At 34.0% G+C, this 27,256-nt stretch overlaps 2 protein-coding genes across 2 annotated transcripts in view; one reads left to right on the top strand and one right to left on the bottom strand.

The window, feature by feature from the left end:
- LOC149909410 (ovochymase-like) overlaps positions 1–12,857 on the top strand; it is a 36,663-nt gene extending 23,806 nt beyond the window's left edge. The window contains exons 11-15 of the mRNA XM_090120166.1: positions 89–161; positions 10,343–10,523; positions 10,790–11,036; positions 11,692–11,853; positions 12,711–12,857. Of these exons, the coding sequence (XP_089976292.1) occupies positions 89–161; positions 10,343–10,523; positions 10,790–11,036; positions 11,692–11,853; positions 12,711–12,857 (810 nt within the window). The remainder of the gene's footprint in view (positions 1–88; positions 162–10,342; positions 10,524–10,789; positions 11,037–11,691; positions 11,854–12,710) is intronic.
- A 1,984-nt stretch (positions 12,858–14,841) lies between these two features.
- On the bottom strand, positions 14,842–26,160 carry LOC149909409 (trypsin-2-like). The gene is made up of 9 exons (XM_090120165.1): positions 26,109–26,160; positions 25,124–25,298; positions 24,144–24,387; positions 23,594–23,752; positions 22,586–22,721; positions 16,543–16,717; positions 15,973–16,219; positions 15,358–15,516; positions 14,842–15,039 (listed from the first exon to the last, which is right to left on the bottom strand). Exons 1-9 carry the CDS (start codon positions 26,158–26,160, stop codon positions 14,890–14,892), a joined length of 1,497 nt encoding a protein of 498 aa, XP_089976291.1. The 3' UTR covers positions 14,842–14,889.
- Positions 26,161–27,256: the final 1,096 nt, after the last annotated feature.

The following is a 27,256-nucleotide window of genomic DNA, read 5'->3' as shown; positions in this document are numbered from 1 at the left end:
TACTATTGCTACAATCTCTGATGGAAAATCGAGAGGAGACCAGCTTGTCTACGAAGAACCATTCGATAAGTTGTGTTTTTTTTTTCAGGGTGATTCTGGTAGCCCATTGGTGGCTAATAACACGGTTATTGGGATTGTGTCCTGGAGCTTGTGGTACTGCGGTCTGGGATTCCCAGAAGTATATGTAAACGTTTACACATACCGCAATTGGATCTTAGATAATATCAAATACGACGAGACATCATGAAAATTCAATATTATTAGTGCATTGGTAAAGGTATATGATCGGTAGAATTAAGTTTTTAACAATTTTGTGAATATATTACTGTAATAAATTGGTGTGGAGAATTTTGTTTTTTACATTTATTTATTTTTTTAAAGTCGAGAATGCCTTACGCCTACCCAGCCTCAGATTATAAAAATAAAACCCAACCATCACAGATATATCCTAAAAGAAAGCACTGCTTCTGATTAGCCAGATTAAAATAAATTGACTTCAAATTTTCAAAATTAGATTATATACTAGCGGTCCGCCCCGGCTTCGCCCGTGGTACATATGAAAAATAGATGTTGGCCGATTCTCAGACTTACCCGATATGCACAGAAAATTTCATGAGAATCGGTCCACCCGTTTCGGAGGAGTATGCAGACTAACATTGTGACACGAGAATTTTATATATAAGACGACACGGAAGGCACCAGCTTTTAAATATAAGAAAAAAAAAACGCCATAATATTGATTATGGCGTTTTTTTTTATGAACGATGAATGATGATGGGTGTATTGACACCCATCATCATTCATCGGGTGAAATTGTTCTATCAGATCATGTATACCTAATTAAAACCAGAATTTCTATATTTCATTGCCAACACGATACCCAGTTTACTTATAAATCTAGGTAAGTATACTACAAATACACCCAAAGGACCTTTAAACTGCTGTTAAAGGTAGTTAAAATTTAGGTCTAGTTTATCACGATATTGGGTCAGCGTCGACGCTAAAATAAAGGGTAATTCAGTCAAGATCAAGATAATTAATTTCGGCGTTATTATCAGCTTTTCTGGGAAGTTTCTAGGTGAATTTAATTTGTTACTTTAATTTTAATCATCAAATTCAATATAGAAATATTTTAAAGGATAATAAATATATTTTTATTATTCGGTGTAGGAACAGTCATTTAAGGATACAAATGATAGAAGGGGTGTTTATCACTACATAGTATAAAACCATAAGTCGCTTTCTCTGTCCCTATGTCCCTATGTATGCTTCAATCTTTAAAAATACGCAACGGATTTTGATGCGGTTTTTTTAATATATAGAGTGATTCAAGCGGAAGCATTTAGTATATAATATATTATGTTTCAGACAAAGCGGGCGAAGCCGCGGGCGGAAAGCTAGTAGAAGTGCACTTTTCTTTAGAATTTCTAAAGAAAAGTGCACTCTGGATGATACGATTTGATAACTTCCAATGCTACCCCTGACCTTATTGAGTGGGAAGGTCTCACATTGACCTACTTTCTATCAAATCCAATAGCAATGTTATTGTAAATATAGCTTTAGTTAAAACAGATTAAATGGATTCACGACCTTATTTAGGTTTAAAATGTCGGAATTATTTCCAGTCAAATTTTTAAATAAAAACTTTGTTTTATACTATGTAGTGATTTTATAGAATAGAATCTTGAAGATATTTTCTTGTAGTATACAATATGGTGTATAAAACGCCTTACCCGCCTGCGAAAAAAAGGGTTATGTTTTTCAGGTGTATGTATGTAAGCTTTTCGGCACGCCCCAGAATTTTTCAAATTGGACCAGTAGTTCCAGAGATTAGCGCGTTCAAACAAACAAACAAACTCTTCAGCTTTATAATATTAGTATTGATTAATAGATAAACCAAGTTTCTAAGAATACACTGACGACCTCAATTTAAATAAGGTAGAAAAAATTATCATTTACTAGTGAAACGTATACCAGAAAAAATCGGAAATTCCCATACGAATGAAGAATTTCATTGCGATAAATAGTAATATTATAGTGTAGGATGTTAGAGTGGTACTCTAACATCCTGCATAATATTATGTTCAGACGCAAAAATCATAACATACAACCGCTCCGTTGCGAGGTGGAACAAGGGCAAAGAAACAAACACACAAACAATAATTATATTATTAGGTATATCATATTAAAAATCTTCTACTGAGAACTGTAAATGAAAATCCTTGGGATTTTAGAAACACGTTTTTTCATGTGTTTTAACTCGCAAGGTTAAAAATGTACCTACATAATTATATAAAAAACATAGTACGTAAAAATTAATTACCAAATCTATTATAAAAAAAATGTGTGCGTGTACTAGAGTACACACGTAAGAAGTGAAACTTCTTTATGTCCTTATTTTTCAAAAAATAATTTACTATACTACAATATTAAAGAAATACGTTAGTCACACGCTCGTCGCTACCTACTTAAATATTTACACCGGCCGCTGCTGCAACTCGCTCGCTTCGCTCGCTCGGCTCGTGCGGTAGTTCAAAAGTTAACCTAAGATGCTCGTCGCTTCGCTCCTCGCTACCTATTTACATATTTACACCGGCTGCTGCTGCAACTCGCTCGCTTCGCTCGCTCGGCTCGTGCGGTAGTTCAAAAGATAACCTAAGATGCTCGTCGCTTCGCTCCTCGCTACCTATTTGAATATTTACGCCGGCCACTGCCGCGACTCGCTCGCTTGGCTCGCTTGGCTCGTGCGGTAGTTCAAAAGTTAACCTAAGATGCTCGTCGCTTCGCTCCTCGCTACCTATTTAAATATTTACACCGGCCGCTGCTGCAACTCGCTCGCTTCGCTCGCTCGGCTCGTGCGGTAGTTCAAAAGTTAACCTAAGATGCTCGTCGCTTCGCTCCTCGCTACCTATTTAAATATTTACACCGGCCGCTGCTGCAACTCGCTCGCTTCGCTCGCTCGGCTCGTGCGGTAGTTCAAAAGTTAACCTAAGATGCTCGTCGCTTCGCTCCTCGCTACCTATTTGAATATTTACGCCGGCCACTGCCGTTTTCAGCTTCTAAAGGATTTCGACTTAGGCGGATTTTGATTGGACAGAGAGTTTGAGGTTTATTCTTATAAATTTTGAATTCATAAAATTATAATTGAACACCTGACACCAATCAAGCAAACACGTGTTTACGTGAGTCATAGATTTATTATCGTATACTCCTAAAATGTTTTCTAAGAAACAATAGTGTACTTACCTACATTGTCGGCACGTTCTTAAAGTCGGTACTTAACTTATTTTTGTTCGAACAATAGAGGTAATAAATTCCTAATGATCAAGTTGTAAAGGTTGTAAAATAAAAAATATTCTATATTAAAACGTATATATAATATTATGTGCGTCATTAATTTCTGACTGTTTCGAAATTTGGTGCAAAATAAAATAGTGTGTAAATAAAATTTGTAAAAAATCAATAAAATAAAACAATTGAGTAAAGATCTATAGGCATATTATGTATGTATTTATACAAGATATGTATATATATTTATACAGGGAACTTCTCAACGTGTTATCTATGAAATTATACTTTTACTCAATTGTTTAATTTTATTTACACACTGTTTTATTTTGCACCAAATCTCGAAACAGTTAGAAATTAATGACGCACATAGTACATAATATATACATATTAAGACAGAGGTTAAGCTTAAATAACTTGAAAAATAAATACATGATCACGCCCACGTGTTGGTGTTTTACAAAATTCAATCAAAAACGGAGGTTAACTTTAATTACAATTTTAGAAAAATAAATACCACAATCAACATTCAAGTATTAGAAAAAATTGATATGTACCATAATTCCACCCACGTGTTAGTGTATTGAAAAATACAATCAAAAAGTGAGGTTAATCATAAATAACTTAGAAAAATAAATACCATTATTACACCTAAGTATTAGAAAAATAGATAGGTATAATTACTTATTTACTTTTTTTAGAAATTCACTGGAATTAGAATTAAAACAAACCCTTTGATTTTGCTGATCACTTTAATATAACATGTATATATAGTCACGAGTCCTACGGCGCGGGCGTAACGCAAAAACGTCACGCGCGCGGCGTAACGGCAAAAATGTCTCACAAAATTTTTGTCCACCCCCGATAAAGAAGTTTCACTTCAAAAATGTATGCGTAGTAATAAGAAAAAGATGGTGCGTAACGGAAAAATGTCACGTGTAACGAAAAAATGTTACACTAAATTTTTTTCCAACCCCGATAAAAAAGTTTCACTTCAATAACACAATATTTTGCACACATTTTGCACGATCTTTACACTTTTTGATTAATTTCGAAGGCACTCCTCTGCAACTCTTATTTACATCAAGTATTTGATCCGTGACGTACTTAGATCGATGAATAGCAGCAAAAAAAATCTCCCTAATATAATGTTTTCTTATAAAAGTGTTTTCGTTTTTATTAGGTTCAGTTGTATGTTTGTATATGTAACAGATTATTTAAGGCTTTAGTTAACAATTTAATATACATGTCAGAGACGGACAATAAATAGCACTGATGTAAAACGACTCGAAGCACGAATTCCGTGAGGTGGCAGCACCGTCGTGAAGTGCACCGTCGTGAAGCTACAGTGAAGTTGGCGGCCGACTTCATGCTTGTACCGGGTCTAGAGGATGAAGGCTCGCCCCAGTGGGTCGACACTTAGAACATCGTTTTGGTTAGGATTCCATTATCAAGCAATTTAAAACTTCATTCAATTGACTTAGAGTTCAAATTATTTTGTACTTTTCCAAGACCTAAGGGCGAGTCTGGCATGCCAACATTTAGAAAAATTAAAAATATTTCTAATGTTGGCCTCTCCGATGTAATCATATATTATAAGATTTAATATTTTAGTTTTAATTATTTATTATTATTTCTTCTTTTTTTTTAAACCTTATTTTTGTACATTTTAATTTTAAGCTAGTACATTTATAAATTATTTATTTCTTTCTTCGATTTCTTGTCAATGGTTAAGACTTAAGCATAGACAACGTCTTGATGTTGATTCGTTGTTTGTTAATTTGAATTCAAAATGGCGTTTTATTTTGTTTTGGTGGAAGTTAAACAAAATTTGTTCTTCATAAATCGTAGATTTTGTTATTTACTCAGTTAATCAAAGTGTACATTGAATTTGTTAATTTGTAGTATTTCTGCCAAAAGTGAAAAAAGAAGAAAAAGTGTTATGTGTAAACAATGTTAAAATCTTTGTGTGTACATAATAATTATTTGATTTATGACTTAATATTTGCAATATGTACCCAATGACTGTTCTATAAGGAAGATAAAACATAATAATTACATAACAATTTATGAGAAAACTTCTCTATTACGTCATGTTCTGGCTGTAGAATCAATTGGAGAGATATTATTATGTCCAAAGAAAACAACGGCTTCTTCATATACAATTCCAATATGGCGATCCGAACGGCAACGATATATTATTGGTATCGAAATTTAGAACGAGATTTTAAAATAGAAATCCCGCAAAATGTTTCAAGGAAAAGTATAAAATGTGAATCAACTGTATTCACATAATATTTAAGCCGTTAACCGAATTAAGTCCTACATGCCTAAATAAAGATATTCAGCAAAATTCAAATGGAATTAGTTAACCATTTTTGCCTATTATAGTGAGTTTTAATATTATATAAAAATGTTATTATAAATATAAATATTATATAATTATAAATATTATATTATAATAAACTTATTGATCTACATTGTTGGTGTTTTATTTTTAATTTCCTATAAATTTGAATAAGGATGAGAACTAGTAGTGATGTTACCCAGCATCGAAAATTTTATCGATATCGATATGAAGTTTTATCGATAATATGCACTCAAAAAGACATCACTAGCACGTCAACTTTTAAATGTTGGCAGCAATGTGTGTCATTTTTGACGTAAGTGAGCTTATGTTGGTATATAAGATTCGCCCTTAGCCAATATATGCATATGTGTGCGTGAGCTCGAAATCAAAGTACTGAGTGCCGTCTCTTACTATATTACTTGCTCTGTGGCTCGCCCTCGGGACGGCACTTCACATTCGAACATCGAAGAGTTCGGACCTTCCACTACTTGGAACTGTTAACCGTTTCTTTGCTAGTGTTTTATTTTAATGTGTAATGTGTAACATAACGATTATTAAAAGTGATTGTATTGTATGGTGTTTCTTTGCTCGATTACCCAATGCAACGCCCACAGCTTGAAAATAGATTCACATTCTACATCTTTCCCCGACAAACATATAAATTTTGACGTGACAACGTCTTATAATTCGATAGAGCCGGCTGCACGCACGAAAAAACATGACTCATGCGGCATTACCTCGCTCTGAGGCGTTCCATGTAAGGCTTGAAGTGCAAGCGAGAGCGCGGAACGAGCGACAGAGAAGCACAATCGGACGTTGTCACGTTCAACTATCGTCAGTAAACCGACTTTACAGATAACCATTTTTTTAAATTTATTTCAAACTTTGTAATCTATTCAATGATCAGTGACGTCGAAGTATACGTCGTATCCGGTCGAAGAGGATAGGCATTTTCCTCTTTTCTGTGTTGTTGTATAATTAACATAATAATAATTTATATTAGCACTTAGTGTGTATAAGATAAGAAACCATATCTTATTATTATAAGGATGCGAGTTCGAGTCCCGCCTCGTGATCGAATTGTTTCTATTCTTTTGAAGTGAAACTTCTTTATCGGGGTTGTAAAAAAAAAATTAGTGTAACATTTTTTCGTTATGCGTGACATTTTTCCGTTACGCGCCTTCTTTTTCTTATCCCTACCACGCGTGATTCGACGTATTTCTGTAAAGTTGCTTAAAGTAACTTATTTTTTGAAAAATAAGGTCATAAAGAAGTTTCACTTCTTACGTGTGTACACTAGTATACGCACACATTTTTTTTACCCGACTACGGCAAAGTAAAAGGAGGGTATGTCACACGTTATATATACCCACATAAACCTATAATATACCGTAGCACTTTGACAACGTGTGACTGCGGTTTTCCAAACATGAAAATTTATCTCTACATAGTGGAATATTGCATAGGTACTTCAGTATAGTATTATTATTGTCAATTTACAACGAAGGCATCTTGGTAGAGTCTACTGTGTCCATTTACTTGCAACTACATTAGCAACTTTATTCAGTTCAGTATTCTGAAAATCTTGTTTTATACTTTTTTCAGAGCCGTTTTTTGTCGTAGTTGGGTTTTAGTTTTTTTCACTTTTTATTATGTGAATAAATGTTTGTCTATTGTCTATAGTCTATCTGATTAGTTTTTTCCAAATCATCCTCGCTTTATATCATCGCACGCTATTGGTTTAAAATTTTCTTGTTAGTAACATAGGCTTTCTGAAACCTTGATCAATTAATTCTTAATTCGGAAACCGGTTCGTAAGTGCCAAAAAATAATAAATTAATTTATTACAATTCATTTATATTTAAATTATTTTTTTGTCTAATTGTTATCATATCTTTTTTAAGTAGATAATAATTAATAGAATAATTTAAACTTTAAATTAAAAATATTTTTACAATGAGGCCAAGAAAGGGTGACTGCACCCTTACCACTGGTTAAAGTGTCGAGCAAATAAATGTAATGGTCACCTGATGATAATATATTAAGAACATCAAAAAAAAGTTAAAATAACCGGCCAAGTGCGAGTCGGGCTCGCGCACAAAGGGTTCCGTAGCAGCAAATATAATAAATTACAGTTAAATCAACCTATCTCAAAAACTATAAGAGATACTTTGATCAAACCAAAAATCGTTGAAAGAGTTAATTAGCATGCATCACCTCTATTTTTTTTAGAATTTTATACCCCGTAGTTATAAAAATAGAGGGGGGGGGACATACTTTTTACGACTTTGAGAGCTGATATCTCAAAAACCGTTCACTTTAAGAAAAATGTTTTTTAGAAAACTTTATATCATTTTAAAAGACCTTTCCATTGATACCCCACACGGGTATGTACATCGAAAAAAAAAATTTCATCCCTCAGTTACATGTATGGGGGGCCCCACCCCCAATTCTTTTTTTTACTATTTAGTGTCATATTTTTGTAGCGGTTCATACAACACATATTCCCATCAAATTTCATCACTGTAGTACTTATAGTTTCCGAGTAAATCGGCTGTGACAGACGGACAGACGGACAGACGGACAGACGGACATGACGAAACTATAAGGGTTCCGTTTTTGCCATTTTGGCTACGGAACCCTAAAAAATGGCTGATCATCAATTGTTTTTATAGCCAAAAATAATTTTTTGCCTTAAATGATAATTACCTATTGTTACATTGTATATATAATATGCATGTGTAGATTTAAAAAGTTTAAAAACGAATAGAATATAGAAAATAGAATGATATTTCAATTTATTGTATTGGGATTTAGATTTAATATCTGTTTTACGCATATAATAATATTTGCATGCTTTATACAAAGCGAAACATGTTGAACAATTATCTCTTCACACCTCTCTGTAGGTACCATATTTTTGGCAAATAAATGTTATTTTATTTTATTAACCGACTTCAAAGAAAAGGAGGAGGTTATTATTTTAAAATTCAAAATTTTGAGGAATTATGTACGCTAATATTCTGTTGGTATCCTAAGTTAGTACTATCAAAGGGAAAGTTTGTGAGGATAGAAGGATGGTTTGTTGCTCTTTCGCGAAAAAACTACTTACGATTACGAGGACGGATTAGGATGAAACTTTACAGTAATAAAGGTCTAATAATCCAGTCAGAGGTATTTATGCTCTACAAAAGGTGGCGTAGAAAATGTTTTGAAACGATATTGTTTAGGTATGAAAGGTTAATACAAATCCAAGTTCTCGACCTTGACGGACCTATAATCAGAATTTATTATAATAATATGATAGCAGATAAATATCAGAATAACACATAAGCTATAGAAATAGGAATACCAGATTTCGCTTGCGAGCTCATCCCCGAGTGAAACCGCACGGCACAGTATAAATTTGAATAATATAATTTAATAATATAATAATTATAATTTATTTGCGATTTGATAAAAAAAGAAAAAATTATCTCCACAGTATTTTTCAGTTCTCAATTGCATTAGTGGAGGAATAATAATTAGAATTCAAACTATTTTAAATTTTCTGAACAATTCAATAAATGTTTTCATTTTTTAATTACTTTCGATTCCAAGTGGTAATTCGTTGTGGTAATGTCATATATTGATTCATAATTAAAGAATTACATACACAATTAGTTCATAATTCGTATATTTGTTTTGTTATATCCAGAGTATTTACAGTTTTTATCGGAATTATTTTTTTGTTCGTTGTGTAACGAGCCTTATTTGAAAATACTGGATATAAATGGAAGGCACATTTGTCTTTTTTAATTAAATGTTTAGTTAGATAGATCACGATGTTCAAAACATACGCTCTAACACTACTTCTAGCGGCGTGGTACTCACAGGGTAAGTGTTTTAAATTTTTTAACTAATTCTATCCTAAAAATATTTTATTATTTTCTTGTTTGATTTTATAAGTCCCATGTCCCCTGGGGTGGGGTGGGGTAAGGGGCAGGTGCATTATACATCTGTTTCACTCATCGATTTTCTTGAGGGACAAGTAGATGATCAGCCTTCTGTGTCCTGCCAGACCGAGACATTTTTTTCTTCGTCTCCACCGGGAATCGAACCCAGGACCCCTCGGTGTTACGTTCACGCGTCAACCACTGTACTTACCAAGGAGGATGCGAATATTATACCTACATGTAGAAATCAGAGACTTTACCGGATTTTAATTTTGTCTCTCCGGGGCTCCGGGCCTCATGATTACGATCGCTGCAAAGTATGCGAAACGTCGGCATAATAATAGAAGGAATAAATCGCGTTAAAAATCCGTTAGAGTATTTAATTTCTAAACATTTGGATTTGCATTCCGGACTCGGCCATACGTATACCATATACGAGCCGAGCCGGCCGAGTACCGGCTAAAGACTTTTATTTTAGTCCATACCTCCTTAATACAGGTTATACCTAGTAAGGGGGCCTGAACCCCAATCCAATATGTCAAACTTATGTATGAATTCAAATAAAGATCTTATTTATTATTATTATTTATTAATCCTAAAATGATAACGGCAAATATATAATGGCCATACCTACGCCCAAATAATATGATTAAAATCTTTGTTCAGCATGTAAAAAAGTGGCGTAAGAATCTGATTTCAGACAGTTTCTAAAAAAGCATTGTCTTAGTTAATACAGTGAAGAAAAAAATATTACATTCGCTTTGTATAGGTACTCCGTTGGAATTGTCTAGAGATCCCGACACTAAAATATTAGGAGGGGAAGACGCGCCAGATGGAGCATTTCCATATCAGGTATCATTGAGGCCAACTAATTATGTGTTCTACCACTACTGCGGGGGATCCATCATTAGACCCAGATGGGTGCTAACAGCTGCTCATTGTACATACAGGTAATTTAAACAGATATCGATATAAAAATATCGTTTAAATTTTAGAGAATATAAAAAAACGGAGCAAAGTGGATCGAATTACGACTTTCACCCGCGGACGAACCCGCGGGCAAGTATTTGTATAATTCACGTGTATATAGATATATGTATTATAGGATAGGATTAGTTTTGATGTCGTGATCAGAAAGGGAACATGTTACCTACCCACTATTGATAAAATTTAACATTTTAATAAAATTTTTATAAGACAATGTACTTTTTTACAGAATTCATCCAAGTCGTCTCATAGCAGTTGTGGGTACGAATCGAATAACTGGAGGTGGTACAAAATATAATGTGTCTAGAATCATAAATCATGAGGATTTTATTTATCGACTAGTAATCAATGATATTGCGCTCGTTAAAATATCAAGAGAATTTATTTTTAACTCTAGAGTGGCTCCAATACCTTTAACAGATGAGCCTACACAACCTGATACAGACTGTGTTTTGACAGGATGGGGGCAAAATGGTGTAAGTCCATTTTAGTTAAAAAAAATATATGAAAGCTTAGCCAGAAAGCATTTTCAGAACAAAAAAAAAGACGGGTTGCACTCCGGGAGTGCCGGCAGAAGTGAAAACTTGATTATTAACGTTGAGTATGTTTGATATTTTGGTATGGTATCCGTCTTACGCTTTTTCGATCAGGCCACGTGTCATGACGCGAGTTTAAGATTTTATACCCATTACAGAAAAAGTGCTCAACACCGCTAAAGAAGTTTTCACTTCAAAAATTTGTTTTTTACATTAGAAAAAAAAAATATAAAAATACAGTTAGTTCATTATTCAATTATGAAGCTGTAATATAATTTTCCGGCTATAAAATGTAGATTTTGTTCCTTCTTCAAAGTTGACGTTCAGAGCGCTAGCTGACGTTCACGAGGCTTCATAATACTATACTTTGATGTATTTTACTAATTAAAGCTTGTGAGGAACTTGGTCATGAAAATCTGTTCCTGGCTCCCGGACTATATAGAGCTTGAGCTGTCTCCATAATTAAAAATAGTTGTTTAGTCTTCAGGAATAACTTTCATTTGGATTTTGTGATAGAAAACTATCAATTACAATACTCTCCATCTTTTTCTTGCTTTCATTGAATAGTTCTATAAAATAGTTGTTTAAATTTTAGCCTCGGCAAGATATGAAACCTGACAAACTGCAAGTCCTATACGTAAAGACAGTACCGGTGCAAGAGTGTAAACAGAAAAATGAAAAAGAGAAATACATACACCCAGTATTAATTGACAATAATATTTGCACTATGACAGTATGGGGAAAGGGTGCGTGTTTTGTAAGTAAAATATAAATAATTACTATATTAAGCCTGTTTAAGCCGGCTACTCACGTACCTGGTAAAAATAAATGGTAATTGCACCCTTAATTGGCTCCTTGTGATGTGTATAGTCAAGCAAGACAGAAACAGCTGTGGCCCCAGTGGCAGGTACGTGAGGCCGGCTTAACTGAAAAATTATAGTCCTTTCAGCCTTTAGACATAGACAATTGGACACAGGCCCAAAGATGAACACGAATAATTTATCAATACACGATTGATGATTTGATAACAAACAAACGCGAACCTACGATGTGCTTAAAATTAGTATTTTCTTGTGATTGATTTCACTCGAGTATCATATATTTATATTTATTCATAATATTATTATCTCTACGAGTATATCTACCTAGTATCCATGTGACCACACACACTGCAAAGTGTGCTAAACGTCGGGGTAATAATCTAATATTATGAATTTTAGGTATTATATATTATACCTAAATTACAAAAAATTATATTTAAATTTATAATTAATAATAATTAAATTTATAATCTTTATTTAATAATATTTTTGTTATCTTTGTATAACATTACTATTTATTTATCTTTGCGTATACTTTCTACCTACCTACCTCCTATTTCTAGTTTATTATTTATCCTTCTATCAGTTGGTTGCCTGGAAGAGATCACTCTTAAGTGATAAGGCCGCCTTCTGTGCTGTTTTTCTTTTAGAATAAGTTTTGTTTGTATTTTATGTATTTTGGCAGCACAATAAACAGTATAAATAAATAAATAAATAAAAATTATTGAAGTGAAACTTCATTATTTAGAAGCATTTCTCCGAGTGCAAATTAACCGTTCCGTTATATTTTCAGGGTGATTCTGGTGGTCCACTAGCAGCTAATAATTCGCTAGTAGGTGTTGTTTCCTGGGGCAACCCCTGCGCGGTAGGGAACCCCGATGTTTTTTCAGGCGTGTACGCATATCGAGACTGGATCCTCACCAACATCGATAATAATTAAGTTTCATGATGTCAACAACATTCTTGTTATTGTATTTACTTTTTAGTATTTTCAACTGGATATTAAATAATTTTTAGTTTGTCTCAGTTATCATAAAATCTTTTGCTGTATATTTGGTCTTCGTATTAAATTTTACAAGTAATTATGAATAGTCTTTTTTTTTCACCACCCTTTCGGAAGGTTCTACCGAGAAGAATTGGCAGAAACACTATAATACGATTGTCCTATCTTTTAATTTAATTTAAGTATAAATTATATAATTATGTACATACATAATACAGTTTTCGTTATCATTATCTACCTAATCTTAAATTATAAAGATTTTAATTATCTAGTTATTTTTTTGTATGTACCTACTGAAAAGGTAATATTCAGAAGTACTAATCTGATCATTAAAAATTTTTTACAAACCGATAGCTGCACTATTCGAGTGTAATTTTATTTTGATTGAAGAAAAAAATTGTGAAAAATATTAATATTTTTAAATCAAGTTGGCCAAAGCAGTTGAGATGTGATTTGCAAGTATGCGATGATAAACAAACGAAAAACTTATCAAACATATTATATATTACATAACATTTCTGGTGATCTGTGATACCGTTTAAAACCCATTTCAGACACCAGCTCCTCCAACTCCAGCTATGTTTTATAATTTTCTATGCATGTAGATTTTATGTGATTGGGAATTGTGAGGACAAATAAATAAATGATTTGATTTGATATTATTGGTCATTATTAGTTCTAGAAAAAAAAAGTACAGCTAAGCTAAGAAGTTTATTTTAAAGGATATATGTATTTATTCCAAATCAAATCGCTTTCTTCGATTTGAAACCAAAATAATTTGGAAAATCCAAAAGTGCACGCCTCATAATTTTTTTTTAATAAATATTTATTAATTATTATTTTTGTTTATTTAATAACAATTAAACCACATCGAATCAGACCCTGAAAAATGAAAGGGTTCTATTCCTGAGCATACTCAAGCGTAAGAGAAAAAAAAAGACTCGATTAGTAAAGTATTTCGGTCGCTATCGTGTTAACAAGAAAAAGGATCCGCACATACAGACACACGGACGTCCAAGACAGAACTTTTTTAAACTGTTTTTTAACTAGTTTAAATAACAAAAATGACATCAAAAATATCATGAACGTTAAAAATAGTGTTTTTTCTTAATATGTGTGTGTATGTATTATCTTACAAGTGCAATGTATGATACATAAAGACATTTTAAGTTTGAAAAATCAGATGTTTTGCGCAAAGTGACAGTAGTACCCACCTCAACGCTTCGCTTATGAGGCGTGCAATAATGGAGGGAATGTCCACTAGTGACGGACAGTAAGGTATTCAGAAAATAAAACTAGAACTACTTCTTTTTGATTGATTAAGTATAGTGTCTTCATATTGAGTAAAAGTTTCAGATTCTCGAGATAAAATATGACGGTCGTGATCAGCTGTGAGACGTTATACCCTCTCAGTGAAGGTTTCGGTCTCACTCTTTTTTAGAGTATAAGTATTCTTTGCACGGGATGGTACATGCCGTTCGCGGTCAACTGTGAGCCGCAATTCTCGTTGTGAAGCGGTTTCAGGTTCTCGGCATAACACATGTTGTATTTGGTCAATAGTAAGCCTCTTACCTCTAACGATTCTTGAGAACTCTCTTACTTATCATTTTCTTAGCTTTGCTCGAATTTCGAGATAAAGATTTTTTAGGTGGCTAAGTAAATAAAAATTAAGTTAAAACGGACTGAGAGTGTTATAGACAAATATAATCAGAAAGCTTCGAACTCCTAAGCTATCGGAAGTTACAGGTGTTATTGTGGGTTGTCAGGAATAAAATATAAATATATGATACGGCTGTTAAGAATATATTTTTAATTTGACGAATAACACTCTCTGGTCCTGGAGCTAAATTTAATGACAATTAATGAGATAAATTTCTAAACATCATTTAATAATGTGTAAACTCAAAATGCAAAATGATCATAATAAAAAAAATATTTATTTCAATAATGTTCACAACATCCATCTTGATTATTGATTATTAGCAATGTTGGTAAGGGTCCAGTTTCGATACGCAAAAACGTCTGAGAAGACATCAGGTAATCCATTGGCACAGGGATTTCCCCACGACACGACACCGATTAGCTTGTTATCTGCTGCTAGTGGACCACCAGAGTCACCCTGAAAATATAACGGAAAGTGTAACTACTGTCTACTGTCTGTCACTCCGTAGCTGTTCGCTTTTTCGCAGTTCTCAATTATTGTGTATCGAGCTTAATATTATCGTCCTCATATTTGGTCTGTATCTTAGAGCGTATACGCACTATGCGGGTAGCCGTCCGGCTGACCGCAAGCACAATTATGTACGTAATATTCATTTCTATGCGCACTGTGCGGTCTGCGGTAGCCGCATCGCAATGCGGCTACCCGCATAGTGCGTATACGCTCTTAAAGTGCTGAAAAAATTTAATATTATTTAATTAATTATATTTTACTCACAAAACAAGCACCCTTTCCTCTTTCTTTTAAAGTGCAAAGATTAGTTTTAGTTGATACCGGATATATTCTAAACTTTTTCTCCAATTCTTCTTTACACTCTTGAACCGGTACTGTCTGTACGTAAAGCACTTGTAGCTTATCAGGGTTTGTTCGCCGATCCTTAAATATTAAAAAAAAAACAATTAATTACAAATTATTATTCAATGCAGTTAATAAAAAATGCATTTTAAACGTCTGTTTAATGTTACGAGTTAATTAAATAACAGAGAGGACAAGTTTTGGGATGAAACTTTCAAGTTTAACGGGATAATTGCTAATAGGACATTTCACTTATGTTAGAAGCAAGCACACATTCGTGTGGACTGAATGTCCTCTTTAAAAAAAAGACGGGTTGCACTCCGGGAGTGCCGGCAGAAGCGAAAACTTGATTATTAACGTTGAGCATGTTTGATATTTTGGATTGGTATCCGTCTTACGCTTTTTCGATCAGGTCACGCGTCCTGACGCGAGTTTAAGATTTTATACCCATTACAGAAAAAGTGCTCAACGCCGCTAAAGAAGTTTTCACTTCAAAAATTTGTTCGATTTTATAAGCTAAAACACTCATTTACTTACATCGATTGCTCCCCATCCTGTTAATACACAGTCAGTATTAGGTTGTGTGGGCTCGTCTGTAAGGGCTATGGGAGCCACTTTGGAGTTAAAACTGATTTCACCTGCTATTTTAAGAAGCGAAACATCATTAGATGCTCTTGCTGGATTATAATCCTCGTGATTTATGATTTTAGTCACATTATATGCCGTACCACCTGAAGATATTAAGTTAGATCCCACGACTACTATTATCGATGTTGGACGAACTCTAGAAGGAAAGAGTATTATGGTGTATCCAAATTTTAAAGATAAGAAGAAGACCCTTTCTCATTCTATTATTTTTATAAATTATAGATTGAAGAATTTAAAAAATCAGCTGAGTAGAGAGATGGATTTTTAAACTGATCGTCGTACATATATATGAAACCACCATAGTTAGACCCACCATTCGATCTGTAGTGAGCAGACACCATACTAAATGATATTATAAATTCAATGGCTGGCAAAATTTGCACTTCGCTCATGAACCAGTACAGCGTTTTGTGTATTTTTTCCAGATATGTTTATTACTAGCAAGTGTAAGTCCAATACCTTTGTGTGCAATGAGCAGCTGTTAATACCCATGTCGATCTGATAATGGATCCACCGCAGAAGTGGACCTCCTTATTATAACTCGGCCTCAATGATACCTGATAGGGAAATGCTCCATCTGGCGCGTCCTCCCCTCCAATGATTTTAGTGTCACTGAACATTTCCGACAAAGTACCTACAAATCTTGAAATAATGAAGTATGTTCATGAAATACGTTCATAGATATAGCTAAAGATAAATGACTCACCCTGGGGGTACCAAATCACTAACAGTAGTGTTAAAAAGTACTTCTTAAACATATTGTAATCCGTCTAGTAGACACCAGACAAGTCAGACATCTAGAAAAGCCAAAATTGTTTCAATTTATATACAGTATTTCCAAATAAGGATTGTTACACAATGAAGAACTTCACGAATGAGTATGGATATTATTGGAATGAAGTTCCTTATCGTTCCTTATCTAGACGGAAAAAATTAAGACGAAAGTTGTAACTTTTTCCTATATAGTTGCAGGCCGTGCGGCATGCGCGTGTTTCTCTGTCTGTCTCTCTCTCTCTTAACTTCGTTCCATCCAGGTGTCCCTTGACACCTCTAATTTTTTATGTTTTATGGTGACGGATTCTACATTTCTTTGTCTACTTTTCTTACTAAAGCTTAAATTACTAGCAGTTAGGGTGAAGTCACCTTTTCTAGCACAGAAACTAATAGTTTAATGTTTTAATTACACTTATAAATGCTTGAACAAAAAATAAATGCACAAATTAATTAGGTAATTGTTTAATTATTATTAAAATGTTAATTAATTTTTGAACACTTACAATATGAAAAAATATTTCATTAGGTACTAGGTACTAACTACTTTTCTAGTACTAACTTATTTTTCTCTATCAATATTTAGGGTTGATTTTTCAATACTTGTTTAAAACTTATTCGTCGAACAAATAAAACTACCATTAAGGGCCGATTTTTCAATGCTTGGATAAAACTTATTCGTCGAACAATATATAAAACTACCATTTAAAAACGTATTCTAATTGCCCGTATTTGACAGTTTACGTGACATTTTAATATTATCGTGTAATACTATATTGGACGGATAAGTTTTATCCAAGTATTGAAAAATCGGCCCTAAGGGCAATTATAATTCAAACTCAAACATTTATTTATTCAATTAGACTTCTTCCAGAAGCACTTTTGAATCGTCATTACATTCTTTAAATTTACCACCGATTCGGAAAGCAGTATCTATGGAGAAGAACCGGCAAGAAACTCCATAGTTGCTCTTTTAAAGTCATGTCCATATACAATATAATTTTACATTACATGTTACTTACATCTAACTACATAATATTATATATTATCATAATATGCCAAAGAACTGTCCTGTTATTCTTACGCGACAACCCTCCATGGATTTTCATCTTCCATATATTCCCTAATGCTGTAGTAGGCTCTCTGAACTAATACATTTTTTAAATAAGTTTTAAATTTAACACTACTAAACTCTTTAATACTATGAGGAATTCTATTGTAAAAACGTATACCTTGGCCCATAAATGAATTTTTAACTTTAGCTAACCTATAAAATGGCATTTCAATTTTATTTCTATTCCTTGTGCCATAACAGTGTCTATCTCCTACTTTTGTGTGTAAGTCCACGTTTTTGTGTACATGTAAAACATTATTAAATATATACTGTGATGGTACAGTGAGGATACCAATATTCTTAAAGAGATCTCTTAGTGAGTCCCCACTCCCGAGCACGTAAATTATATATAGAGCGTATGGCTCTTTTCTGTAATATAAATATAGTTTCTATATCTGCAGCCCTGCCCCATAGTAGAATTCCATAGGACATAATGCTATGAAAGTAGCTAAAGTAAACCAATCTAGCCGTATCTTCATCGGTGAGATGCCTTATTCTTCGAACTGCATATGCAGCTGAGCTGAACTTAGCAGCGGTGGTGGCAACATGGGTCCCCCATTGTAGCTTCTCATCTAGTGTCAAACCAAGAAAAACAGTAGACTCGACAGGGTATAATACCTCCCCGTTTAAAATGATATCCCTTTTGACCTTTTTTACATTTGGAAGGATAAACTCTACACAATTTGTTTTTTTTGCATTCAATAATAAATTATTAGCATTGAACCAATTAGATATGCGTAAAAGAGCAGAGTTTACTTCGTCAACATTTGTGTCATATCTATCCACATTAAATATTAATGAGGTATCATCTGCAAACAGTACCATTTCACACATATCCTGCAAATAATAAGGTAGGTCATTAATATACACTAAGAACAAAAACGGTCCTAAGATAGATCCCTGCGGAACACCAATGTTAATCGGCGCACCGCAAGATTTCTCTCCATTAACAACAACGGTCTGTACCCTGTTCTGAAGATATGAAGCTATGAGGTCCTGAGATAAACCTTTGATACCATAAAAATTTAGTTTCCGTAATAGAGTGGAATGTTCTACACAGTCGAAAGCCTTAGAAAGGTCGCAGAATATCCCCAAAGCATTCTTTTCTCATGCTTTATATATATGTGACAAAAGAGCTATTCCAGCATCAGTGGTAGAGCGCCCCCTTGTAAAACCAAACTGTTTGGCGTGCAGTAAACCATTTGAAACAAAATGACTACATAATTGGTTTAAAATCAATTTCTCGAAAACTTTGCTCAAAGTTGGTAAAATAGAAATAGGCCTATAGTTATTACAGTCTTCTTGGTCACCGCTTTTGAATAAAGGAATAACTTTACTAAACTTTAATAAATCAGGGAATATACCACAGTCACAACATTGATTAAATATAAACGCTAAATGGTTGGCAATATTTACTATAATATTATTTACTAAATTCACAGATATTCCCCAGAGATCACATGTTTTTTTTAAGTTTAATGTTTTAAAAGTTCTAACAATTTCATCTGCAGTCACATGTCGCAATTCAAATAATACATTACACTCCGCAACATGGTCCCTCAAATAGGACTCCGCAAGCACTGATGATGAATTTAATTTTTTAGTAATACTAACAGGGACACTACTAAAGAAATCTTCAAAAGCAAGCGCAACATCAGCACTTTTGTCAATGACCCTGCCAGCATTTACAAGTTTTATGGTACTATTTGTCCGGCTTTTGCCCATTTCACCATTAATAATTGTCCAAACTGTTTATAAATAGGCCTAACATTAATTCTTTTAAACTTAGGTATGCAATCCCATTCCAAAACTACTTTCTGGCCACAGTGATCTGAAGTCAGTATATTGAGGATATTTTTTTCTAGACAGTTGCAATCACAGTATATATTATCAATACAAGTTGCAGAAGTAGGTGTAATTCGTGTGGGTTCATCAAAAACTTTATACAGATTAAAGGAGTGAAACAAATTAACTATTCGTGTTGCCGTTTGTGTGTGTGAAAGTAAATCAATATTAAAATCACCACATACTATTACCTTCTTTTTACTCCTGCCTAAACGCTTTAATGTTTCTTCCATGACTGTCTCAAACATATTATAGTCACTGGAAGGAGGTCTGTATACGCAAACAATAATGTAACGCTCAAGCTCAACACAGGACAGTTCAATGGTGCGTTCTACAGAAAGACTTACAATGTCAGTTCGTTCTTTGCATTTAACTATTTTGCTATTGTGTACAAAAATAAGAGAACCTCCATGAATAGCATGTGCCCTATAGTATATACTTTTTAATTTATAATTATCAATATTTAATAACAACTGACATTGTTTAAGCCAATGTTCTGTTACACAAAATATTTTTATACTATTATGATTTAAAAATAATTCTATTTCTAATAATTTGCTAGCCAAGCCTTGAATATTTTGATGTACAATGGAAAGAGGCTGCTTAGCTGTTGTCTTACATACTAGTTTAAATCTAGCATAGGGCTAGTTTGTCCGTCAACACTTAACCTAGGTTGATGTATATAATTACTACTACATAAAATTATAGTAGATCGATGGTCTGATACCAAACATGTACCAGACTGGTTAATAATTTTATATGCTATTAACATAGCAAGTTCTCTCTTATATCTAAATGGCAGATACACTGTATTCCTTGTCAAGCAAAAAGATTTTGTACAAGAATTTATGTCAAAATATATAAATGCATCACTATGATGATTTGTTAGGTTATATAATTTTAAGTTAATGTTATAGATAAATCTATTTTGATTTTGTGTCAAACCAGGCAAATATGGTAATGTACACAACATAAATTTGCATTTTTTCTCACTACTAATTTTCAACATTTTTTGAAATCCTATATCAATGTCATGTTTTTTTAAATTAAGACTGTCTCCATATAATATAACAACAATACTATTTTCATTAAAACTAAAATTATCTAATGAATTCATGATATATGTAAATGAACTATTAGGAGTACAAAAATTAGTTACTTTATGCCCTAAGTCTGTTGTTAAGCAAAGCGCCAAATCCCTGACCAATGTTATCCGACAACACAATAATTTCCTGCATGGAAAGATGTTTTGTTTTACTAGATGAAATTGTTGCCGTGGATGGAATACTATGCATGTCAGTGCAGTCAATGGGCTTATGGGGCGACGGTTGCTCCTTGTCACTTATAATCGAATTTATATTGTTAAGATAGTCGTTCCGTCTTCTCGTAACTACATTATATTATCCTACGTACCTAGGATAGGTATACCTGGGGATCCTAATATACTTAATCCTACTAATATTATAAATGCCAGAGTTTGCGAGATGGATGTGTATTGTGTGTGTATATATTTTTACTCCTTCACGCAAATACTACTGAACAAATAATTATAAAGAAATTTAAAATACATATAGGAGGTATTATTCCGGAAATCCCATGGTAACAGGATCAATGCGGGTTTTTCTTTGAAAACGAGGTCGAAGCCGCGCGCGGAATGCTAGTTAGGTATTCAAATAATCGGTAAGAATCCGACATAACCCACGGCTCCTTCCCCGGGGGCCGTGGGTTGTGTATCTTTGGAAGATTTTCCCACTATAAAAAAAGGCATTTCAGATTATGGTTTCACATACGATCAAGTGTCCCAATAATTATATGTTACTTTTCTTACTCAAAACCTTAAATAATTTATTTGAAAAAATATAAGGTTTAATTATTAAGAATTCTAATGATATTTTCTTAAAAAGTATGATAAATACTTGAACAAAAAATTGATTAAGAAATAAATTTAAATTTAAATTAATTTTTTACTACTTTTTTACTATTTAATCGAATTTATAGTTTGAAACAGAACCACTAGGTGATTCTATTTTGTGGTAGGTTTACATTGTTAAAAAAAAAGTGAAGTAAAAAATATCGATATTTTCTTCAAAATATCGATAATAAAATCAAATATCGGTATCCGGTCCCTGTCTGGCACAGAAGGCTGATCACCTACTTGTCCGTAAAGAAAATCGATCAGTGAAACAGATGTATGCATAATGCATCTGCCCTCATCATTATCCCTTACCCCACGAGGGGACACGGGGCTTCACCACAATCAACATGATAAATTTGATAATTTCATTTTGAAAAAGGTTAAAATTAGACTTTTAACCAAAAACCAAACATAATTTATAATTTCCTATTACAACAAGCAGATCACCTAAATGTTGACCACAACGTGACACCCATCATTTTTAACCGACTTCAAAAAAGTAGGAGGTTATCAATTCGGCCGGTATATTTTGTACAGTAACATTTATTTCTTAGTATGTACTATGTACTATGTACCTAGTAAAATAAAAATCAGGCTTTAGATAAATATATGGGAAATGATTGATATAAACTCTTTTTGAAATTAACGTTTATTTTCTTTAGATACATGCACATAGATATGAATTTTTCTTAATTACAAATTGGGCGTAATAAGCTGATGCCTCAGCCACTTGTAATTCAGGGAGGTTGTCATAATATCAGAAATATTATTTCTAGTGTGACGAATATGATGGATTTAATACTGCTTTAAGACATCATAGTAACACCCTCGTCAAAAAGGTCTCCACTATGCTGAACCAATGTGATCTTCTATCCAGTCATGATACTTGTATACGCTTGTGTATACATCTGGATATCCCCGTGCACATGGCACACCCCAGGATACGATGCCGATCAGCTTATTATCAGCCGCCAATGGACCACCAGAATCATACTGAAACAGGTTTGAGTTATAACTTTATAAAGAATAGAAAAAATTCGATCACGAGGCGGGACTCGAACCCGCATCCTTTCGCGCCATTCCGGGGCGGATGCCTGACCAATTCAGTCACTCGTGACCCTTAGACACATAAAACTGAAAGAATAGAATAAATTCGATTGCTGTGGCGGGTGATGGATGTTAATCTTCTATAATATAAAAATGAATCCCAAAATGTGTTGGTAAGCGCATAACTTGAGAACGGCTGAACCGATTTCGATAATTTTTTTTTTATTATATTCCTTGAAGTACGAGGATGGTTCTTATTTAGAGAAAACGTAAATATGAACCACGGGCGGACCGCTAGTTATCTATATAAGTATTTATTTGAAACTAGCGGTCCGCCCCGGCTTCGCCCGAGGTACATATTTACGTTTACTCTACATAAGAACCATCCTCGTACTTCAAGGAATATAATAAAAAAAAATTATCGAAATCGGTTCAGCCGTTCTCGAGTTATGCGCTTACCAACACATTTTGTGATTCATTTTTATATATAAGACTAGCGGTCCGCCCCGGCTTCGCCCGTGGTACATATTTACGTTTTCTCTACATAAAAACCATCCTCGTACTTCAAGGGATATAATAAAAAAAGAATTATCGAAATCGGTCCACCCGTTCTCGAGTTATGCGCTTACCAACACATTTTGCGATTCATTTTTATATATATGTATAATATATAAGAGAAGATTATATCTATATGTATGTTTATCAGCCATCTGGTGTCCATAACACAAGCGAAAGCTTTGTATGGGATCAGATCGTGCCATGTGTGAAAATTGTCCCGAAGTATTTAGTTATTTACTTATTTATAATACATTACTTACTGTACATGCACCGGTTCCATTTTTATAGAAAGCGCAAACGTGATTTGTTGTTACTGGCTGTCTAGGATATGCTTTCTTTAAAATATCTATGCATTCTTGTATCGGAAAGGTATTTACGTAAAGAACTTTCAGTTTATCAGTTTTCCCGCTTCGATTTGGCTGAAACATAAAATATCCATTATTCATTTGTAAGTAATATTTGATCAAGAACTTAATTATCTTAATAAAGTAATGTTATATTGCAAATTATACTCTATGCCTATAACATTAAGAATTACAATTCGAATCGCTTCGCTAATAATGATTTGGTATTTTTTTAGGAATTAATAATATGAAACTTGCAAAAAGAATAGGCTAACCAAGAAGCTACCTATATACCAAATTTATACTCGATAGGAAAGCAAATATGTGTGAAAATTTAGGTACAAGATTTTTTTTTAATTTGAATCATTAATTTCAATTTTAATACGAAGAAGATGGGAGCACACGCCTGATACTGATGCGTTCAAAATTTGGATGATTATATTTTGATAATAAACTAAATACTTACCTTTGTCCAACCCCATCCTGTTAATATGCTCGGAGTCCCATCTGGAGTAGGCTCATTCGTCAAAGGTAAAGGAGCTACTTTGGAGTTGAAGCTTATTTCAGTTGTTTGGAGAATCGAAATATCGTTGAGTACAGTCCTTCTATCATAATTCTCATGGTTTATAACATTAATAACGTTATACATCGTACCACCTGATGAAATTGTGTTGGTACCTACGACCACTAGTACCCGATTAGCTGGTAGTCTATAAGAGAGAACAAAATGTTCTATTATTATTACATCTTAATATTTATAAATCTCGTGTCACAATGTTTGTCCTCAATGGACTCCTAAATCACTTAACCGATTACAATAAAATTCGCACACCATGTGTAGTTCGATCCAACTTGACAGATAGGATAGTTTAAACATGTAGGTACCACGGGCGAAGCCGGGGCGGACTGTTCGCCGCGGTTTCACCCGCATTGCTCCGCTCCAGTTGGTCTTAGCGTGATGAATTCCTCCTTCCTCGATAAATGGGCTATCTAACACCGAAATAATTTTTCAAATTGAACCAGTAGTTCCTGAGATTAGCGCGTTCAAACAAACAAATAAACAAACTCTTCAGCTTTATAATATTAGTATAGATGTAAATGATACAGTTGTTGTATGCTATAAATGATTCTGTTAATCGCCGTCAATAGTTTATTTTTCGTGAATATGATTCCTATATGATAAAAATGACGCTAAACGAATTTCTCAGCGTAGAACTCGAGAACGGCTCGACCAATTCGGCAATATTTTTACGTTTTTGTTTGAAAGGTTTGCACTAGGTAGGTTCTTATGGAACGAAAACACAAAAAAGCCAGTAATTAAGAAAACATAACGGCTATTTAAAGTTCTCGCGAAGACAGGTTAAAGTCTGGCGGGCATTATGTTTTGGACAACGCGGACGAAGCTGCGGGCATTCAATAATAATAAAATAAAAAAAAAAACAATACCCGTATGTGCAATGGGCAGCTGAGAGCACGAATGTCGGTCTGATAAGTGTCCCACCACAGTGGTGTTCGTTGACCGCAGAAGTTAGCCTTAAGGATACTTGATACGGAAAAGCACCTTCTTCCGCGTCTTCACCTCCTATTATTCTCGTGGCAAGATTAGACGCTTCGAATGAACCTGTAAACGTTAAAAATTTACGACAGGTCTTAATAGTCCATTGAAATGTTACATTTAAAGGTCTAATGTTGTAAACATGCTCTCTGGGAAGTAACTGTCTTTCTTAACACAGGATTTTCCTAGCTAGGAAGACAGAGCCACACTGTAATTGTACTGTATTAATTTTTGTACTCAATAAATATATTTTTATATTTTAAGCTAATGCATAGCTTCTATCGCGGGCCTTGAGCGCGGGGACCGAATCCAGAAATTTAGTAACGAAAAACCTCACGCTCCCCACTCCGACGGGCGTGGAGGTGTGGCTTGAAGGCATAGCATGCAATAGCTTTACCGCGGCAGTGCCACATGTCTTTTTTTAATATCAACCGTACATGCTGGGGTCTACCGTAAAGGTTTAAGGTACAGGGATGCCTGAGCAGGTCACCTGACGTGGGGACGTTAAGGTATACCGTACGGTGGCACTCGATAGAATTGATCTTTGATCATGCTCGAGTCGCTTATACAGATTCAAAGAACTGCACAGGTCTAATCCTACACAGGTAACGGTCTACCTGCGCAGGTATACCTGTGGTTTACCTGTACAGGGGGACCTGTGGTATACCTGTACAGGTGTACCGTAGCGTGTGTGCGGGCGGGCGTTTCTCAGATGACGCAATGGACAGATTTGTTAGTGTAGGGATTAGGAGAAGATGAATTCGATTGTGGACTCGTAACCAAAGTCCCGCGGCCCCTATCTTGACAAAAGCCGCAGAAGGAAAGTATGTGCATTAATATAAAAGAAAAAAGATATTAAAAAGAACAAAAACTTACCCTGCACAAACCAAGCCACTAACAGTAATACATACGCGCATTCCTTCAACATGTTGTAATAAGTTTGTTTAATGTTGTACTTATAAATTTGTGATATATTTTCGATTAATATATAGAATACTTTCCAAATAAAGATGATTACACACTGTGGCGTCTAACAGAAGTATTAAAAAAGACGTGTGGCACTCGGGGACTGCCGCGGTAAAGCTATTGCATGCTATGCCTTCAAGCCACACCTCCGTGCCCGTCGGAGTGGGGAGCGTGAAGTTTTTTCGTTACGGAATTTCTGGATTCGGTCCCTGTGCTCAAGGCCCGCGATAGAAGATATACAATAGCTTAAAACTTATTCAACTCAATTTTTTTTAGTTATATTAATTTTATACATATAACAGTATGTAGTAATGATAGTATTCAGTAAAAAAAATGTTATCTAAACTAGTATTAATGATGTACCTAATATGAATGTATATTTTAATTAAAAAATATTTGTAAGGAATTAACTGAAATCTAGTTACTGGATTGATTAACAAAAATCTTATTATTCGGACTAATTGAAGCGGAGCTGGAATAAGGTACGAATGGTAAAATCTATGTTTATTTTTACTTTCTTATAATAATCAACAAGCTCATGTCTGGGAAATGCGTGGAAAGTCCCCGGAAAATGCCAGGAAAATGCTCGGAAAATCCCCGGAAAATATCCGGAAAATGCGTGAAAATGTCCGGAGGACAAAAAGCGTGGAAAACGCCACTTCAAATTTGCGAAGTAATTAAAGCAGAAAACCAAAAAAGAATAAGAAAGCTAAAATCTTTCATATTAAATGTATATGGGATATTCATATTTCATACTTAATGTATGGGAGGGTTTAAAGATAATTTTTTTGATATTTCTCGATTTATTTTTAAAAATTTATTACGGCCATTTTACTCATTAGGTTAAGTACTTTCGATATCAGTTTAAAGTTTTTTGTTATCTGTAATACTTACGGAAAAATCGCCTGTGCACACTTAACGATTACACCCTGTATACGTCAAACGAGCGAATGCTCATTCTAACCCCACTATGTCAAATTCTTTTAGTGTAGGCCTAGTATTATGGAGCATTCGTATGTTGTTGCAAATCGACATGCATACAATTTTGCAACTAAATT

This window comes from Colias eurytheme, chromosome 3 (assembly GCF_061535395.1).
Source record: "Colias eurytheme isolate Ceu_HAF_F1 chromosome 3, ilColEury1 Martin Lab GWU primary, whole genome shotgun sequence".
NCBI lineage: Eukaryota > Metazoa > Arthropoda > Insecta > Lepidoptera > Pieridae > Colias > Colias eurytheme.
Note: the sequence above shows the minus strand (reverse complement) of the source record. Positions and strands in the feature narration are given on the sequence as shown.